The sequence below is a fragment of the Lathyrus oleraceus genome, chromosome 1 (genome assembly GCF_024323335.1).
Source record: "Lathyrus oleraceus cultivar Zhongwan6 chromosome 1, CAAS_Psat_ZW6_1.0, whole genome shotgun sequence".
Lineage (NCBI taxonomy): Eukaryota > Viridiplantae > Streptophyta > Magnoliopsida > Fabales > Fabaceae > Lathyrus > Lathyrus oleraceus.
Window position 1 is genome coordinate 304,152,295 of NC_066579.1, and position 21,333 is coordinate 304,173,627.

At 35.1% G+C, this 21,333-nt stretch overlaps 1 protein-coding gene across 7 annotated transcripts in view; it reads right to left on the bottom strand.

Annotated features, from left to right (window-relative positions):
- Nucleotides 1–5,108, bottom strand: part of LOC127131884 (pentatricopeptide repeat-containing protein At1g62930, chloroplastic) — a 95,970-nt gene extending 90,862 nt beyond the window's left edge. The window contains exons 1-3 of one of the 7 annotated variants that reach the window (XR_007806528.1): nucleotides 3,355–5,108; nucleotides 1,956–2,060; nucleotides 25–1,456 (exon numbers count right to left, since the gene is read on the bottom strand). Coding sequence is in view for 2 of the 7 variants with exons in the window: in XM_051060785.1 (XP_050916742.1) it covers nucleotides 3,367–4,974 (1,608 nt within the window). In the remaining 5 variants the exon portion in view is untranslated. Of the gene's footprint in view, nucleotides 1–24; nucleotides 1,457–1,955 lie in introns of those variants that run through there. The other 6 variants (XR_007806530.1, XR_007806527.1, XR_007806529.1 and 3 more) reach the window with 6 other exon arrangements.
- Nucleotides 5,109–21,333: the final 16,225 nt, after the last annotated feature.

The window sequence follows — 21,333 nt, forward strand, 5'->3', positions numbered from 1 at the left end:
TCTGGGTACTAATATTGAGACTGTGTAGCTTATCCTCTTCATGATGAGCTAGTAACTCCTAGGATAATCTGTCAGGATATCTTTTGCTCATCCCAGATTTCGTGGGATTTTTATTTTGTGGATTCATTACTGTTGAACTTGTAGCGAAATACATTTATGGGCGTTCATTGTGGTCCTCTGTGCAAAGCTTTTACCTGATTAATTATTAATTATTCTTCAGTTTTTTAAGTGCTTATGATAAGACTTTTGACTTAAGCTTTTATTTCTTCGCAGGTCGCAAAGGCAAATCCAATTTCAAGTGGGAACGGACGACTGCTGTACCAGTTCCATGAGGGAATTTGGTTTAGGGTGCTTCAATCCAAAGGATGGTCTTTTGGCAATGGTTTCTTTGAAGGCTCTGTTTTCAATAGCTGGACATGCAGCATAACCTTGTTTATTCAATTGTAACACTTTGTATTTTTTGGATAATGTGTATTAACCTTTGGACTATCTTATAATATCCTAGATTAGAACTTGTTTATGTAATCAATTTTTTTTAAACACTCAAATCTTATCTTAATATTTCATTTGAAAACTTGTTTGGACCACCATAAATATAAGAATGAACATTCAAATTGGTTGCCCTTAGTATATTTATTATTGGCTAAATAATCATATAACTAAAAGAACAAGATGAAACGCACATCATAAGCATGGAAAGCTCTACTCCAACCACGAAACCAACAAAGGATCTTGACACATGAGTCTAAATATGGTGACTTAGCTTAGACCCAACACATACATGCTTCAAAAACGCAAATTTAATTTAAGGACCTATGAAGGACTTAAAATTTGGCACAAATATTTGGGATGTGAAAATGGACTTGCAAACTTGGGCTACTCAAGTGATCATAAAAAATAACATGGCTTTTAATACTTGCTAATAAGAGAGTGGACTTGGATTAGTATGTGTAAAAAAAAAGATTTGAATCATACTTTGAACTTTCAATATGTTTATAGGAGTGGGCTTTTTAAACCTAAAGGTCTTACGGATAAACCAAAAATTGGACTTTTATAACCAACAAGTCCCAAAATGCGCGTAGCATCCCATGCTTTAGTAACAACTATAAGAGACAAACGCAACAGATGTTTTCTTGAGTCATGAACAAGGAACTTAACAGATGAAATGCCACAAAAAGATTTGTTGAAAGTTTGATGTCACTGAGGGTTTTCTTTATAATGATCATGTGAGTATTGAATGTGCCTTTAGGAAGGATGGGGAGTTTGGAGTAGCTTAGGACTAAGAAACCCTAAAATAGAGTTTATGCCTTATAATTTCTGGTGGTGAATGCTGGTGAAATATTTTTCTTACCCGGACGAAATTGGGATATGACAAAAGTGTCCTTGATTGGTCAAGTAGAGGTTCAAACACGCAGCACAACACCAGTATCCATCAAACATGAGGTGATAGCTCAACCTATCAAAGACATAGCTAACTGTTAGTTTGTTATTTATGTTATCGCAGTTAAAAATCTCTTGGTAAATTAGTTTGGCTAGTGATAGCTCAACCTACCATCTATAAAATATGACTAGTGCACAATTTATCAGATTGAGGATAAAACATTTCAGAATCTTTAATTTTCTCCTCTTTTCTAACACCCTCTCTACTCTCAAACTTTTATAGAGAATAATGTCTAATGCATAAAAATTGATTTTGTATATGAAAAGTGTAGAACTTATGCATTCTTAATATGATGGGCTAAACAAGTATTTGACATTCATACATATCGAAAAATCATAAACAAATATGGTCTACCTTTGTCAATATCTAACTCATAAGAACCATAAGTTTCCCCTAATACCCCTCTAAATTATGGTTCTCAGTGACAGCTTACAATATTAGAACCATTCATGAAATTTTTATTAGAATATGATTTCACCAAATCATATTCAAGAAGTGTAAGTAGATGACATACCGGCAATGTATATCATCACAGTAAGTAACAAGTTTTGATGCACTTCCTCAACCAATTAGAGCAATCCTAGAAAATGTTTATCAGCTTGTGCTGATTTGGTTCGCTCTGCTGTCATGTAATAAACCTTGTTCAGGAAACGAAGTTATAGTATATTAACTTATTTAGTGTCCAAAGCTGTGATGAATGTATGTTAGCCTTCATAGATAATTCATGTTCTTTTATTATCTCTCTTCCACCTTCCTTAGAGGCAAGGTTCAAAACAGTATACATCATGCAGATGCAAAAGATTGTATCTGTTACATGGTTGATAGTCCAACCATGTAACACAATCACAAATAGGAAAGAAGTAATTTGACTTATGCATTACTCAATTGCAGTAAACAGAGCGATATTCTCACTTTTGCTACTAAATATGTGGATCCAAAATCTACTTATAAATTGTCAAGTATTTTAAAGTTTAGTTTGTCATAATGTGTATCATCATATATAAAACTCCCTAAATCTATAATGCAATTCCGGTGTCCTAATAGTAATTAGCAGTACCTTACTACAATTTTTCTGCCAAAATGTTTCTTGTGTCCTAAATCTTTATTTGCATTTGTTAAGATTCCAAATAGAAATAAACAGCCCAGTTGCTTCATGTATTGTAGTGCAAATTAATTCAAAGGACATTGTATTGATGGAACTTGTAATTTCAGAACAGCAATGACATTAAAAAGACAATAGAAACAGCTAAAAATCAAAGGCAAAGAGACTCTGGCTTCCAAACCTAACACTGAAATCAGAACACATGATGTTCTACTTCTCTAACCAACCCTTTCCCCTAAATATTATGAGCCATGCTCTTAGGTCTAAATAAGCAAACTTATTTTTAAACTGTGAATGAAAATGATGTGCATCTGAACATGTACCCATTTGAGGAATCAACAAAGCAGTTAAAAAGAGGAACTGTAAATTGTAGTACTACTTGAGGTGATAATATAAATTTTGGTGGAAACGAATTCAAAGGGACATTGTATCCATGGACCTATTGTGATTGCAGTATCGCAATGACATTAAGAAGATTAGAGCAACAGCTCAAAACCAGACGCCTCGAATGAAGGCCTACGTAAGCAAACTTGTATCCATATAAAGCATCAAGATATTTTCTATTGCTAAAGGTATTGGCTAGAGGTGTAATACGGTTAGTACAAACACAGCCCAACACTTCTAAGACAACAATATAAACTCTACCAATCTCCCTCAAATTGGACTCTCCAATCTATCATTTTGTTAAGCACACAAATAATAAAAATATGTATCTTTATCCCATTAGCTGAAGCAACTACAATAATGAAAAGATGAAATAATGTTGAAACATAAATTCAAATGATAATGTGGAAATAGAAATGCATCTTACCTATTACTAGTCTCATAGTAGACCTCTCATAATCATTTCAAGAAGAAGTTTCTCAGCTTTATCATTTTCATCATTTTCAAATAGGGAAAGAATAATGATTTCATAAGTACGAGCATCCGGAATGCAACCATTGTCTATCATTTTTGACAGCATAGTCAACGCTTCATCAAACAAGCCATTGTTACAAAATCCATGGATCATAACAGTATATATATAGACATCAAGATTGTAACCCTTGACCAAAAGTTCTTCAAAAACCTTTTGCGCGTCCTTTAGTCTTCCACCTTTACACAATCCATCGATAAGAATAGTGTATGTGCACACACTTGGTTTAATACCTTTGTCTTTAAATTCTTTAAATAAAGCAATTGCCTTATCAACATCATGATTTTTGCACAAAGCATCTAATAAAGAATTATAAGTAATTATATCCGGGGGTTGACCTCTATCATGCATCTCGTCGACAATCTCCCAAGCATGTGAGATTTTCCTCGATTTGCACAAACCATCAATAAGGGAATTGTAAGTTACCGTATTGGGAATGATTTTTCTGCAATGCATTTCTTTGAAGAGATTAATAGCTTCATCCACCATTTTAACCTTACAAAATCCAACGATCATGGTATTGTAGCTCCAAACATTAGCAATCACTCCCCTTTTGGACATAATGTTGAATATATCATTGGCCTTGCTCACTTCATTTGCATGACAATATCCATCCATTAAAGAGTTATACGTAACAACATTAAGTTTAATGTCTTTTTTAATCATCATAGCTAACACATTCTGTGCTTCTTTCACCTTTCCTTCCTTACAAAAAGCATCAACCAATATACTAAAAGTATACACATTCGGGTAGATTTTTTCCAACGTCATTTTATTAAACAAATCAATTGCTTCTTTCAATCTACCAACAATGCAAAAGCCACTAATTAAAGCAGTGTAAGTCAAAACATTAGGAGAAATTCTCTTAGCAACCATTTCAGAATATAAATCACATGCATTGTTAACAAGTTTATCTTTGCACATGCTGTCAATAATCGTAGTGTACATTACCACATTAGGTTGAACCAACTTTCCATCAACTCGTCTGAGCAACTGTAGTGCTGCAGTTGTTTCTCCAAGTTTACATAAACCATTGATCAATGTCCCATAGCTAACTTGGTTGAAATGAAATCCGTGAGCTACCACCTTGTCATGAAATTGCAATGCTTTATGAAGTTCACCTTTGAGACAGAGACCCTTGATGAATGCAGTCAAGGTTATAGCATCTGGGAGATAACCCCTCTTGAGAATCTTCCCCAAAACAGAAAAAGCAAAAGTAATATGACCTAATTGAGAGAGAGAATTGATGATGATGTTGTGAGTTACAAAATCAGGAGTAACTCTACTCAATTCCATCTTTTGAGAAAGGGAAACAACAGTGGAATAATGTTTGGCTTTGACAAGAGAACCTAAAATCTTGCCAAATTCAATGGCGGGTGGGGTGGGTTTCGTTTGGAGCAATCGATTGAACAAGGAAACAGCATCAACAGCATCATCATTGAAATGTTGGAGACAGTGAGAGTATGATCTAGAATTGGGAAAGGAAACAGAAGCAACATACCTTAAAAACGACATTGTTGTCTTGTCGCTTGGCACACTGAACAAATTGTGTGCTGTGTTGGAATGAAAGAATAACCTATGATCTATAGAACACTTGAATATCTATACTCAGTTTGCAGACAAAGAAAATAAGCAAAATTAACATAGTCGCATTTGTTATTGAAGTGGTTCGGAACATTTGGAATTTTTTTTTTTAAAATAACCATTATTTTCAAAAAAATATTTCAAAATAATCGATTTTAAAATAAAATAAAATAACCACCTTTTAAAGTATATGCGTTAAATGAATTGATGCATATATTTTGTAATTTTGTAACAGGAGGAGGCGTCAGCATCATTGGCGCATGCTTTGGAAGTATTTAATGTTGACGCCTATGTTTGGTCTTTGGTGTATGTGTCAATTCATCTGACACATACACCTTTGTATTATTTTTTTAATAAATAATGAAATATAATGTTAAAAAAAGTTTATTCATGATATAATAAAAGTTACATGGGATTGACAAAAATTTAATGATCAGCCCGATCGAAACGTCCCCTTGTTCCACATCCTAGTGCATTAGTTTGTCTTCGAGGTCTCCCATGATTTTCCTTAGGTGTTTGGTGTCTTTGTGTGCTAACCTGATCCAATGATGGCTGGTGTGAAGGTCCGGCGGAAGTTCCAGCGGTATTTGATAGATGTGTCATCATTTGTTGCCAATAGCCGGAGGGCTCTAGCCAACGGCGCTTCCGTAATGCAGTTTGGCGCTCATGTTGTCGTAGTTGAGTCGATGTGGTTGGGTGAATTATGGACGGTATAGTTGCCCGAATTGGGACATTGAATCGTTTTGAAAACAAAGCAATGGTTCCTGGGGTGTACTATAGTTAAACAATGGTTGGGTGTTTTGATGATGGGATGTTTGGATGGTCATTGGTAGGGGGCTACGATGAAGTGACCCATATGAATCATTTGGGCTATAGACGTTTGTGGTTGATGTGTATGGTTGTTGGTGGGTAGGGTTTGATTCTTGATTTTGTGGTTGGGTGGGTGGCATGAATGGATTGTGAGGTTGGGTGTTTGGTTGTTGGTGGGTGGCATGAATGGGTTGCGAAGTTGGGTGTTTGGTTGTTAGGTGTATGTGGTAGGTTGATGGTGTGAGGTTGGTTGTTGGGTTTAGGTTGTTTGGCATTCGTGTTGGACGGGGACTTGTTGTTGGGTGTATGATGACGAAGCTAGTTGGCGTGGATCAATCAAATATCGTGACTCAGACATAAATTGTTGCATTGTTACCGACCTAAACCATGCCATATATTATTGAGTTGGTCTTGCACCATGTATGACTAATTCGTTTAAGATGTGTTATCGTCGATTCCTCCAATGACGACACATCTCTTTTGCGAAGTCTCTCCAGTTGGAATAATCTCATTCGGCATCGATTCTGTTTTTCTGCCAATCTCCCAAACACGTCGGAGGTTCTAGAATTTGTTGCTACATGCCGAACTGCAATTTTACTCGGTCACTCTGGTGCATCTCCACATTAGTGAACCAGATAATTGGTGTCTTTGTTGTCCAAACTGCAGCATCATCATGGTTAACCTGATGATCAAGACCCAGATATGACCTCCAGATAAACTGTACAACAATACGACACGATTAAATGATAAATAATTTGATAAGTATGTTTAAATTAAAATAGAGTTGTGTAGAAGTATTACATCGTCTGGTCCAATGTGGTCCAATAGATTGCGATAGACTACTATAGTGTGTTTCGGACACATATTATAGTTCATCCCTCTAACTGACCACCTAGACCATAAACAATTGATAAATATTATGTACAGTTAATAGTAATATAAAGTCTAATTAATTATATGGTAAAGTTTTAAACTTACTTTGTTGCAAACGGGAATATGAATGGCTTCTCGTTTACCGGGGCGAGTGACAGCATTCTTGACCAACCACATGCTTGTAGCAAATACGCACATGAATAAAAAGTACAAGTGTTTTTTATGCATTTTTACACATTGCACTATATAGATGGGCCAACACAGTTGAACCCCAACTATATGTGTTTACCTTATTAATGTTGCGTAACAACGGCAAATACATAATATTTACTGTAATACCAGTACTTTCTAGAAATAAAAAATTACCAAATGAAATCATAATATAACACTGAGCTTTAATTATTTTTTCGTACTCGGTTGATTCTTCGGACAATATTATACTCACATAATATTATTTCAGATATTTTAAATTTATACATTGCCCCCTAGCTTGACCGGATGACTCTCCCTCGGTTTTGTCGTCACACAAAGGGACACCCAATCATTCATTGCAAATAGAGTTGTCCTGGTTAACTCTACCATTCACAACCTTACCATCTATACGTAGACCCAACAACATGTATACGTCCTCAAGTTTGACGGTATACTCATCGAAAGGAAGGTGAAATGTGTGGGTCTCGGGTCTTCATCTCTCCAACAAAGCAAGAATAAATTTGTAGTCCACCGAGTACAAGACTATGTTAAGGATATTCCCTAATCCACATCCTCTAACATATGGTTCTATCAAAGGATTGTGGGGGTACATATTCATGTACACGACATCGAAATCACTTTGGGTCATAATAAAACATAAGTAAGAAATACAATAAGAAGAAGTAATACATGCAAGGTGATAAAACATAAGTAATTCATGTACACAGCATGTGATTGATTGCATGTATGGCAAAGTAGATGAGGCGATATAGTCTTAGGCACATGCATGTAGGAGGCGTCATAGCCTTAAGCGCATACATGCAATATTCACATGCAAGGTCACATGCGCCAAGGCTAGTGGCGAATGCATGTGAATCTTTACATGCAATAAATAGGCGCCTATGCTATTGGCGCCTAGGTTGCTTTATGCGCCTAGAGAATGGGCGCCTATTTTCGACTATTAGGGCAATGATTCTTGTGAAATTTCTTGTGTGCAAGCGCATGCTTTGTGTGTGCAGAGATTCTACCAGGCACATGCATTGTATTATCTTGTCCTAGTGTTGGAACGAACACAACGATAAATTCACGTACCTCTGTTGCAATATATGAACAACTAAATTTAGTTCATATTATAAGTTTGTGAGGAAATATCATTACATAAACAACAACACCAACAACTAAAATAATTAAAATACAATAACTAAGCGATTACAACCATCAAAACAATTTTGAACATATAATGCATCATCCTATGAACGTCTTTGTCAGTCTTAATATCCACTCATTTGCGCACTTCTCCATTTTGGTTGAACGTGGACACAAGTCATTGGATTCTTCTAATCCTTTCACCATCTCCAATTTCTCCATCTAACCAATTGTTCAACGTTTGATTAAGACGTTCAAACGAATCTATATTTCAAAGTCGAATATATATTTTAAAGTCGAATCTTTATCGGAGAAGCAACGGCGGAAAAATCAAATCGGCATTTCGCTTGTGAATGTATTCAGACAAGGTTAAAACTAAAAAACTTGAAGGAGAGTGAAGTTGAATGAAAGAAAATGTGGTTGTAGGGTAAAAGTTGTGTGAAAAATATTGCATGCAAGGCGAGGTATTTATAGAAGGAGTAAGAAAATGCATGCGCCAAAGGTTTAGGCACCACATATGTGAACACATGTAGGCGCCAGAAGCATTGGCGTCACCTAATGGAACTACATGCATGCGCCAGCTCACTTGGCGCCAGCATTAAATGCTTCCAAAGCATGCGTCAGTGATGTTGGTGTCTCCTCCTGTTACAAAATGGATGTATCAGTTCATCTGGCGCATTTGTTTTAAAAGGTGGTTATTTTAGTTTTTTTTTAAATATTGATTATTTTGAAAAAAAAAATTGAAAATAGGGGTTTTTAAAAAAATCGAACTTTTGAGTATTATACCTATTTAATTTAAATAGTATTTTGGTAAGGTGAAGTGTTTTTTATTTTTGTTCTGTATTTTTTTTTAAATAATTATTAAAATAATTTTGGTTTTAATGCTTAAAGTTAAAATTTGTATGAAAAAATTTCTGCGAATTTTATCATTAAGGATTAAAATTAATATTTTTAATAATTTAAATATTTTATCTAAAAAAATACAAAAAGTAAAAATATGATAATTTATTGGGATTAAAAAAACTATTTAAAGCTATCTATTTAAATCAAGTTTTCTATACACACCATATTTTGTTAAATAATCTTAAATTTTCAATAAATATTCTATAACAATTACTAGTTACTAGCGTCCAAACGCCGTCTGTCCGCTTTTTTAATAAACACATGTGAAAATATATACGATATTATTTTATTTAATATTAATTTTAATTGAAAGTTATATAAGAAGTTAATAGTAGAAAGTTATGTGAAAGATAATAATAGTAGTTTCAATAGAAATTATTAGAAGTTATTATGTAAGTTACCTAAGGGCGAAATTGTTAGAAAAGTAGGCTACACCAAAATCAAGTTTTCCCTTCATATATTGTTATAGATGAAGAAAAAAGTTACTAAGGGAAACTAAGAGAGAGAGCGCAAGCGAGAGCTGGACACTTGTGAGTTCGAGAAGGAGGAGAGCAAGAAACTCGGATTGATTTAAGACAGATGTGGCTACAATGACTAAAGATGGATCAACAACATGTTACGTAAGTAATTTACCGAAAGACATCACTGAGTTAAAGATGGAGAGAAATTTCGCTAAATGGAGAAAAGTGGTAGATGTGTATATCGCAATAATAATAATAATAATAATAATAATAATAATGATAATAATAATAATAATAATAATAATAATAATAATAATAATAATAAGACGGAAATAATCTTTTGGTGTGTAAGGTTTGAAGGAGTTCATGACAATGAATGTTTAGAGAATCAACTTAATGACATATGGTTCGAATCATTCAACACTTGGGTCAATATATCGAGATTTACAAGACTAGAAAGATAGGTATGCCAAAATTTCATTGTTGCAACAATCAATCATAAGAATCTAACACACAGAGCTCACGCGGAACCAAACAACATAGAAAATAGGGACTTTCAAATAGGTGAGAAGGCACAAGGAAGAAGACAGGAAGGCAAATCATATGCGGATACAATCAAAAGCAACTTTCATTATCAGAACAGAGACGACGGCATGGAATGGAGACAAAAGGAAATATAAAACGATAAAAAGAAAGCAAAGGAAAAAGGTTGTGTGTATATTATTATCGATAAGCGAGGAAGAAATGACATATTAATGCTTCAACAGAGAATGACGGAGGAAGGCATCGTTATAGTAAAAATCATCCCACTTAGGGGAGAGAAGGTATTCCTAAAGGTAAATGAAGATGCCAACTTCAAAGAATTGGTGAACGATTCAAAATAAATTTTCAACAAATAGTTTAGTGTAGTAAGAGAATGGGAGACAAGAGATACGACATGGGCAAGATATATTTTGTGTTGAATTTGAAATTTTTGAAAAAGATTTTGAAAATGAAAAACAAAAGATGATTAGTGAAAAGAATAATTTTGTATGTCTGAAGTGTGATTCTCTCTCTTTCCAAATTGTCCAACTTAAAAGAGTCCTTGAAAGGTATGAAAAAGGACAAATTGGTTTGGAAGGGGTTCTTAGCCAACAAAGGTACTCAAATGACAAAAGTGGACTTGGTTACTCCAAATTTTCTAAACCAAGTTCAAATAAAACTATCTTTGTTAGGCCTAAGGATCAATCTCCAAACGAAAGAGTCAACACACCAAAAATTGTGCATCAACGTCCTAAAAAGAAAAGGTTTACAAAGAAAAAGTCTTATGTTCCTAGATATAAAAGTAATTTTGAACCAACTTGTTTTTATTATGGTATTATTGGCCATACACCTAATGTTTACTATGTTAGAAACTTTAGTGTAGTAAAGGGGCATTATGTATGGGTTGAGAAAGGTACTAATTATGAAGGACCCAAAGCAATTTGGGTACCTAACAAAACTTAATTTTGTTTTGTAGGTATGCTTGAAGGCCACATAAAATCTTTGGTATTTGGATAGTGGGTGCTCCAAGCATATGACTGGTGATGTGCATAAATTTTCAGATCTAATGCTTAAGGAAAAGGGTTATGTTACTTATGGAGATAACAACAAAGGAAGAATTCTTGGCATAGGCAAAGTAGGTGCACCAAATTTTATATTCATCGAAGATGTGCTATATGTCGAAGGACTAAAGCACAACCTCTTAAGCATAAGCCAACTTTGTGACAAAGGATTCAAAATAAGATTCACAAAAGATGAATGTTTAATTGAAGACGAAGTCACACAAGAGGTAATGCTTATAGGTAAGCGAATTAATAATATTTTCATGATTTCCCTTGATGATGTTTCTTTGAAGGTTAAGTGTCTTGTGGCAAATAACAACGACTCATGGTTATGGCATAAGAGATTTGCTCACATTCACATGGAGCACTTGAATAAGTTAGTAAAACATGACCTTGTCATTGGATTGCCAACGATAAAATTCATCAAAGATAGACTTTGCGATGCTTGTCAAAAGGGGAAGCAAACCAAATCAACTTTCACATCCAAGAATGTTGTTTCCACTTCTAGGACACTACAATTGTTACATATGGACTTATTTGGTCCATCAAGAACAAGAAGCTTCGGAGGTAACTTATATGCTTTAGTTATTATTGATGATTATTCTAGATATACTTGGACATTCGTTTTAGTGCAGAAAAGTGATGCATTTAAAGCGTTCAAGAAGTATGCAAAGCAAATTCAAAATGAGAAATCATTAACAATTGCCTTCATAAGAAGCGATCATGGTGGAGAATTCCAGAATACTTCTTTTGAATACTTTTGTGAAGATCAAGGAATATTTCAAAACTTCTCGGCTCCAAGGACTCCTCAACAAAATGGAGTAGTTGAAAGAAAGAATAGGTCATTGGTGGAACTTGCAAGAATAATGCTTAGCGACTCAAATCTTCCTAAGTATTTTTGGGCGGATGCGGTTAGCACGACATGTTTTGTAAGTAATAGAGTTAACATAAGACTTATCCTAAAGAAGACTCCATATGAACTCTTCAAAGGAAGGAAACCCAACGTTGGCTTATGGTATCCTAAAGGTAGTGTTTGTAAGTTAATTGATTATTCTGACGTGGATTATGCAGGTTGTAAAATAGATAGAAAAAGTACTAGTGGAACATGTCACATCCTTGGTAATGTATTAGTCTCATGGTCATGTAAGAAACAAGCGTGTGTTGCTCTTAGTACGGCTGAAGCAGAATACATAGCAGTGGGTAGTTGTTGTGCACAGAATCTTTGGCAAAAGCAACAATTAAGTGACTATGAAATCGATCTTGGATGCATACCACTCCGATGCGACAACACAGGTGCGATTAATATTACAAAGAATCATGTCACGCACTTAAGGACCAAACACATACACATTCGACACCATTTCCTTCATGATCATGTGCTTAAAGGGGATGTCGAAGTTACATTTGTCGATACTCATAATCAACTAGCGGACATTTTCACAAAACCACTCGCAAAAGAACCATTTTATAAGATTCGAAGAGAACTTGGCATTTTGGATGAAGGTGATATATAAATCTTCCATAATTATTCATTATACATTATAATGAGGCCAAGGTACACAAGTTTTTAATTTTTTTTATTTGTGAAATTTCTCTTTAAAATGTGTATATGAAATTTTTGCCTTTTGTTGATTCTATATTAGGTGAATTTAAATTTTTGATAAAAATTTTTTTACTCAAAATTGCATTAGTATGTATATTACCTTGTCAAACTTAAATTTTTTGAAAATCCTTCATATTTTGGGTTGTGCAAAGCTATTGTTTTTTCTTAGAGTAATTGATTACCACTAATTGAGTAATCGATTACCCTGCCTGTTTTTGCCTTCCTCGAGCGTTTTTCATCTATGTAACCAATTACCCTTTTTAGAGTAATCGATTACCACTATCTCTTTCAGATTTTTTTTTTTAAATTTTTAACACAGGTGAGTTTTTGTCTTAAAGAGTACTTTTGGTCTTAAGTGTTTTTTCTTGTTTTTTTTGCTTAAGTCAATCACTTCAGCATTGGTACTATATATCTCTCTCTTTCCATTCCGTACTAAGTTTGGTTTATATTACGTTTGTATTATATTTTGTTTCATTCTTGTGTTATGTGGTGCTTGGTGTATGTTGTTTGCATATTGTTACTTATTTTACCCTTTTTGTTAATGACAAAGGGGGAGAAGAGATGGTTATTGTGTTATTTCTTTGTTTTCTGTTTCTCTCTAACAAAATGCAGATTTCAAAAGACTCCTTAAATCATAAATTAAGGGGGATCATTTGCTAGAGAAACATGCTTGGATCGAACTTTCATTTTTTTGGGGTTGTCATCATCAAAAAGGGGGAGATTATGAAGACATGACTTCTCAAATGTTTTGATGACGACAAACTTCTCTACAAGTCTAAGATTGATTAAGAAAAAGGATTGATCAAGATTCAAGCTCATGAAGGAAGTTTTCAACTAAATGATCAAGTCTCGATGAAACTCATAAAGATTCGTATTTTAAATGAATAGGTATAACACTTGACCTCTAGATGATTATACAAGTGTTCAAAACATGTCTCATTCATGCCATAATCATTGGAAGTAATTTTATGCATCAAAGAAATCATAACACTTCATTTTTTAAGCTATTTTTCAAATCTGGGATGAAGTAATCGATTATCCATTTTAAGGTAATTGATTACTCTGTGATAAATTCAAATACTTTTGCACGTTGGAGGCAAGTAACTGATTACCCATATTAAGGTAATCGATTACCACTGAACCAGAGGCAAAAATCAGTGCATCTCTTCATGGAAGCTTTTCTATTTTCTTTACCATGAACCATGGCATCCTTTGGGTAATTGCATCCATTTGAGGAGGTGTTTAGACAACATATATACATCATTTTTTCAGATTTCAAATTAACCTCCTTGCAAAAATTTCAAATCAATTACTCGTATTCTTTCAAACATTTTTTAAGTGTTCTTCCAAATTTTCTTAAAAGTGAAACCTTGCATAAACCTTCTTTTTAAGCATCATAGTTTCATTCCATACAAAGAACACTTGCATAATTATTGTGAGAATTAAGTGTTACAAAGAAGAAGATCAATTGATAAATTGATATACTTCAAATTTTCAACTATTTCATCTTCTACAAAAATTCAGAATTGTATCTCTTGATTACAACTTATTTTTAGGATTGTTAAGAATAAGTTTGTAAGGTTTTATCCTTGTTATCCGGTGTGTGGATGCAAGAGGTCCTTTTGTGAGAATTTGAGTCTCGATTGGACTTTAAACATTGTAAATCCAAGAGGATTGTTCTTGGTGTGTTAGAATTAGATAGAAAGGCCTTAAGGTGTCTTGTCTAGGAATCTAACATTATAGTGAATTCTCTTTCATGTTGAAAGGGGAGTGGAGTACTCTCGATCTGTGAGGGGAACCACTATACATCGTGGTGTTCTTTACTTTCCGCACTTTACCGCTTTTCATCACATAAGCATCTCAAGAAAGTAAAAATCAATAAACCGTAAAAAAAACCGGAAAATCGTCTAAGTGCCTCATTCACCCCCCCTCTAAGGCACTCCTTAAACTTACAATTGGTATCAGAGCAGGTTATAGGTAACCTGTTCCTAAAAGATCTGCATGGCTTCCGCAAGCACGAATCCGGTTTTCAAAGACGGTGGAAGTAGTAACAAACCACCACTTTTCTCTGGAGAATATTTTGATTTTTGGAAGATCCGCATGAAGGCACATCTAGAAGCCCAAGGAGAAGGCATATGGGAAGCCGTTGAAGATGGTCCACATAATCCTATGAGTGTGGTCAATGGCATTGGTACTCCAAAGATAAAGAGTTTGTATGATGAAGATGATAAGAAAAAATCTTAAGTGAAAAGAAAGCAATAAACATTCTTCAAAGTGCTTTAAACATGGACGAGTTCTTCCGCATATCTCAATGCAAATCGGCGAAACAAATATGGGACACCTTAGTGGAGACACATGAAGGCACCGCCGAAGTAAAGAGAACAAGGTTGAATACATTAAGTCAAGAATATGAGATGTTTAGAATGTTGCCCGGAGAATCCATCGTGGCGCTACAAAAGAGATTTGTTCACTTGACTAACCACTTGATTGCTCTCGGAAAAACATTTACAAATGACGATCTCAATCTTAAAGTACTAAGATCATTGACTCGAGAATGGCAACCGAAGGTGACGGCTATCTCCGAAAAGAAAAGTCTTTCAACAATGATGTCCACATCACTCTTTGGCAAACTTCAAGAACATGAGTTAGAACTTGGTAGGCTTGAGAAACATGAAAGTCAAGAAAAGAAATCTAAAGGAATTGCCTTGAAGGTAGACTCAAAAGAAGATAAAGATGATGACGCATTGGAGGAAGATGAGAATTGCATGCTCCTTGTTAAAAGGTTTGGTAAGTTCTTTAACAAAAATGATAAATCCTTTAACGCTAAAAAGAACAGACTTTTCTGTAGCGGTGTATTCGTCACTTTATGATTTATTGATTAAATCAAAAGCAAAGTATACAAAGAATCGAGTCGCCACCGCACTTTTATTTATCCAAAGGACTGGCTAAAAAGCGAACAAAAGCCTAAGAAGTTTTACACATAGAAAACTAATGAAAAGATCAGAGAGTCTGGGTAAGGGGTAAATTACGCAATGGCAAGGTGTTAGGCACCCAAAACGTCCTAGGTACTCCTAGGGAGCCCTTTTCACACTTGTTGTACTAAAATGTTATTTGTTATGAAATATTTATTGTGCAAACATGAATGGGATGATGAGAAAAGAATATACAAGTTAGTTATTTTTGTGTTTGAACGGATGAACCCGTTGCCTACGTACCTTTCCATAAAAGGTAAAGGATCAAAACACCGTAGTTCGGCTAAAAGATTTCCAAAAAGTATGTGAGTTCATTTTAAAACACAAGCCCTAAGGTTTTTCATTATCAATGGGAGAAAACTCAACCAAGACCAACAATCCACCATGCGAGGATAGCTTCGACGTACTAGAGGGGTTAACCCTGTTTTCAGTACGAAAGTCTTACTGCCAACTCACTAAGGATAGGGTAAGATTTATATCAACCACAATGATAATTGAAACCTATGGCTAATGTGTGAAAAGATTAACAAGAATGGACAAAGCCAAAACATTTGAATGTGTGGAGTTAATTGATTATGATTATTCACAAAAGGATGGTCAAGGTATGATTAAGATTGATTCAAAGAAGTATTAACAAAAGTGAAGTTTGAAAATCAAGGACTTAAGGTCCAGGTTTCTAATTTGAAAAAGCATGAAGAATGTTTGCACAATATTTATCTCAAGTTTTGAAAGCAATGTGTGAAAAGGTTTAGGACGAAAAGGATGAATGAAGATGGAGTGTAAAACTTCTCAGAAGGGTCCACCTCTTGAAATCATATAGAAGATGATTCAAGTGTGTCCTTTGGAATGGGCAACAAATGAGCAATAACAAACAAGCAAAGCAAAAGGATACCGGATGCCACTAAATGGTCTTACTCCAATCTCACAAACAAAGGCGGATACCGGATACCAATAAATGGATTTACACCAATCTCCTAAACAAACAAACAAGGATACCGGAAGCCAATAAATGGTCTTATTCCAATCTCCTAAAACAAAACAAAACTTGGATACCGGATACCAATAAATGGATTTACACCAATCTCCTAAACAAAGAAACACCTGGATACCGGATACCAATAAATGGATTTACACCAATCTCCTAAAACAAACAAAACTTGGATACCGGAAGCCAATAAATGGTCTTATTCCAATCTCCTAAAACAAAACAAAACTTGGATACCGGATGCCAATCTATCTTGGCTTATACCAATCTCCAACAAAGCAAAACAACACTTGGATGTCAGATACCAATCTATCTGGGCTTACTCTAACCTCCAACCTATGATCATGGGAGACAAATGCCAACAACGTGGACTTACAATTGAATCCTCACATACAACAAACAAATGCATCAAGCAAAGAGAAGATGAGTGGCCAATGAAATGGTCTTATACTCACTTCCATATCATAGGAACAATGGCCAATGAATGAACTTACAATTGTCCTCAATGGGCAAACCAAAGATGGTCACAAAGAAGTGAGATGATGATCATGCACTAATGAGCAATTAATGATGATAAATGCACTAAGGCATACAAGCAAACATGTACAAATGAACTAAGCAATCAATCAACCAAAGTCATTTAGCACACACTATAACCAATCAATTAGGCTCAAGCAAGGGTTAGATTTTTAAAGTCAACTGGAATGGGGGTCAATGGTGCTCTTAACCTTAACATTGAGAGTTAAGGTGAAGCAGATGAGAGGATATGAGGGGTGTGCCTCATGCTCTTATCCCTGGTCAGGGAGAGCTTCAAATGAAAGAAGGTGTGGGAGTTCAGAAAGTAGGAACTCTCTCCACAAGTTATTGACTCGATTGATCTTGGGTTAATGTCCACAATGCTACAACATGTAATGTGAGCAAAGGGACGACATACAGACTAGCAGGAGGTGGGTTACACACCTCTTGTGTTCTACCAATTGCCTTATTCAAAGGACTTTTCCTGCTTGGGGACAAAAGTAAACAAGCACAAACATTGCCTCTTAAGGAGGACTTCAGACAGTTGCCTGGCCAAGTAACAGGCCAGGTCTTCCAGACTACATGGAGGAAAGAAGGTTATACCTAGCTTAGCAAAGCACAAACAAGTTCACAAGGAACTTAGCAACTAAGGTACCTGAAATCAATCAAATATAATCAGCATACCAATCACAAAGTCAAAACAGACAAGATGAGAACCAACAAACAATGTACAATCAAACAATGCAAAGTGCAAAGCACAATCAACTCAAGTGAGCCAAAGAATCCTACAAAACAAACCAAGTTAGTCTATAACAATCAAATAAACCAAACTCAATCAACTTGAATTAATCTCCTTAAAGCAATTGGTTCTTCAACCTGAAAATCACATTCAAACATGAGAAGTTGACCACTAGGCCAAGCCTAGGGTCAAAGGGAGATGAAAAATTTAAAACAGCAAGTGAAACTCAACAAGAATCAATATAAATCACTCAAGAATAAAGTCCAATTGGTCTCACATCAAAACTATGCACCAAATTCATTTCACACACAAATCATGTCAAAGTGTGCAAGTGTGAATCACAATGGAGCAAACAGAATAGACACAAGCATATCAAATCCAAAATGGCTCAATAAATTCCACAAAAATTCAACTCTAAACAGAACACATTCAAGGATCAGCATACCAGAAATTATGGCAATTGGATGAGAGGAAGTATGGAAATTAAAATCATCAAGTCATGGTATGCAAAAGCAAACTCAACCAAGGCCACAAATGATGCATCAACTTCAAATGAGTGCAAAACAGAAATGACATAAGATAAATGAACCAAAACAAAGCTAAGATGAACTTCAAGATGTCTATAATACACATGCCAAATTTCAAGTCCATCCAATACATATCCAGAATTTCACAAAACATGGAAGTTGAACACTCAAGAAAAGTTCACATAAGACTAAACAGCAAAGGAAATCTCAATAAAATAGGAAATGGATCAAAAAATTCCTACAAAATATCATGCTCAAACTAGACATTCAGAAGCATCAACATGCAAAAATTCAGAGCAATTGGCAATCAATAAGCATGGTAAAAAAATTCAAGAAGTTGAACAAAAATTAGTGTGACACACATTGTCACACTCATGAAGATCACATCATATCTCCCAATCCAGAAATGCAAAATTAGCAAACCATATACCAAAATGACCAGGAATGAGTCTAGATCATGCATGTAAAATTTCAAACATTTCCAATTAGACATCAAGATTTCATGAAAGAAAAGGTGAGCATGGTGCAAGGTATGGTACACTAGAACAAACCCTAGGCATTTTAAAAATCTAACCGTGCACAAATTTATTAAAAATATCCATAAAATAATAGACATGATGATGAACAAATCAAAAAAAGAATCATGAATTTTGGCCTAGTATTTCTTGATTTATGATTTTTTGATTATGATGAAAAATAAAAATAAAGATGAATGACCATGGACAAACATGTGAAGGTAATTGAAATAATGCCAAATGACAAAATGCAAAAGCGCTGGAACGGGGAATCGATCCCCTGGTTAAATCACATGGGGCGCGTTTCAGCATGAAACACCCCGTTTCAGCATGAAACGCCCCGTTTCAGCATGAAACGCCCCGTTTCAAGTATTACGTGGCACACGGTGATAGGGTTCATGGCACATAAACACGGAATTCATGCAACAGCCAGGCCAAACGGATCAAAATACCATCTGGAAACGAAATTCAAACCAGCTTCATCGTGTTCTTGCACATTCATCATCATCATGAACAAAAAGTTACAGAAATGCACAAACCATATATGGATCGAATCAGCGTTCAACATAGATCAACAATATAACCTTGATTTATCCTAATTCTATGCATGGCAAGAGATTCGATCCAAACAAGTTTTGGTGTCCAAACTTCAAATCAAGATTTCTTCATCAAATCTCAATGAAAACGCACGATTCAAGTTGCAGTGTGTTCTACGTTGCAAGATCTACCTAAACCACATGCTAATTTCAAGAATTGGAAGGTTCGAATTCCTACCTCTTGAAGATGCAAATCCTGTTATCGTGTTCTTCAGGACTTGAAAGTTGAAAACAGAAAGCCTATGAAGATTAGGAAGATGAATGGAAGCAATAATTCAACTCAGCAATGCTTGAATCCAGTGAAATTTGCAACTGCCATGGGAACCTCCAATGTGCAACAGCCACGATTTAGCCAAGTTCTTCTACAATTCTTCTTCAAGAGATGCTTGATTGTACCTACAAGTGATGATCAACACGAGAGAAAGCACAAAGAATGAAGAATTTTGAAGAACCAAGTGAAAAAAGTTTTGGAAAAATTTGAGAGAATTTGGAGAATTTTTGGTTTAGATCTCAGATTGTGATTGTGGATCTCGATTTTCTGTTATGATTAAGGCTATATAGTCCTGTTAATCCAACTTCTTAATCATGATTAAGACAAATCAAATGGATTAGTGAAAATGAGCTTTATGTCAAGTTGGCCAAAATGCCCTTATGCTTGTGCAGCCAATGGAACAGTAGAAACTCTTTTGAAGCAAATCCAATTTTCTGTTTAGAAGCTATTGGAAGTGGTTTGGCATGAAAATCATGAGTATTTTTCAAAATGGCCTTTTTTCCCACCAAAATATAAATGGTTCACTTGAAAAATGACCTTTTGATGTGATGATTTTTGATGAAATGTAATGATGCATTATGATAGCTCATGTCAAATGGGATTTTCTCAAAGAAACCTCACTCAATTTGGCCAAATGGTTCAAGAGTTATGCCTCCTTGAAGTTCAACTTTTCTTGAAAACGATTTGATCATATCTTGCCAACCACACATGAGAAATGAGTGTTCTTGGACTTTTTGGAAAGGTAAAAGCAAGATCTTCAACTTTCATGTTGGACAAATTTTGATTTGAAGCTTACTTGAGGATGTAATTTTGAGGAGAAGAACTTTCCATTTTTGGTAGTTGAAAATTACAGGTCCTTGCTATTTTGGGAAACTTTGTCTGACCTCCAATTCTTCAATGATGATGTTTGACATGTTATATTAGGCTTGTATGGACATGAATAAGACCTCTCAAACCATTTCCCACCATCAAATCCCTGATTAAATGCACAGTTGACCACAGTTGACTTTGCTAGGGTTTTGGCTGATTGAACCATGTTCTGATGAACTTCAAGCCTCCACCACTTGAGATCTTGATTCCCAATGATATCACAACTCATATGAACTCTTTATGAATGATCATGGTGCCCAAATTCTTCAAGAATGGCCACCATCTATGGCTTAATGAATGATTTGACTGTCTTGACCAAGTTTGCTTCATCTGCAAGTAACATGGTTAGATGACATATTTTTGTACTTTTGGTTAGTAAACAAATGAAAAGCAATGATATACAAATGCAATACATGCTTGGTGATCAAGAACCACTCTCAAAAGATAACCCACCCACAAGGAAGGAGGCAAAGGTGCACAATGATCCGTGAGGCAATGATATGATGTGATATGATGCCATGAGGGATCTTAGGGACAAAATTGGGGTCTTACAGATGCCCCTATTTAAGGTCATTCTAGCCGGAGAAGTGAAGTTTAGAAATCTTCAGCTCGACGCAGTAGAATGGACTTAAATAACAACAATGAGACAAATTTTGGTCCCTAAGAGACCTCATGATGCAAATGTATGCATGCAAAAGACAAAAAAACTCTGTGGGGAATATGGTTCA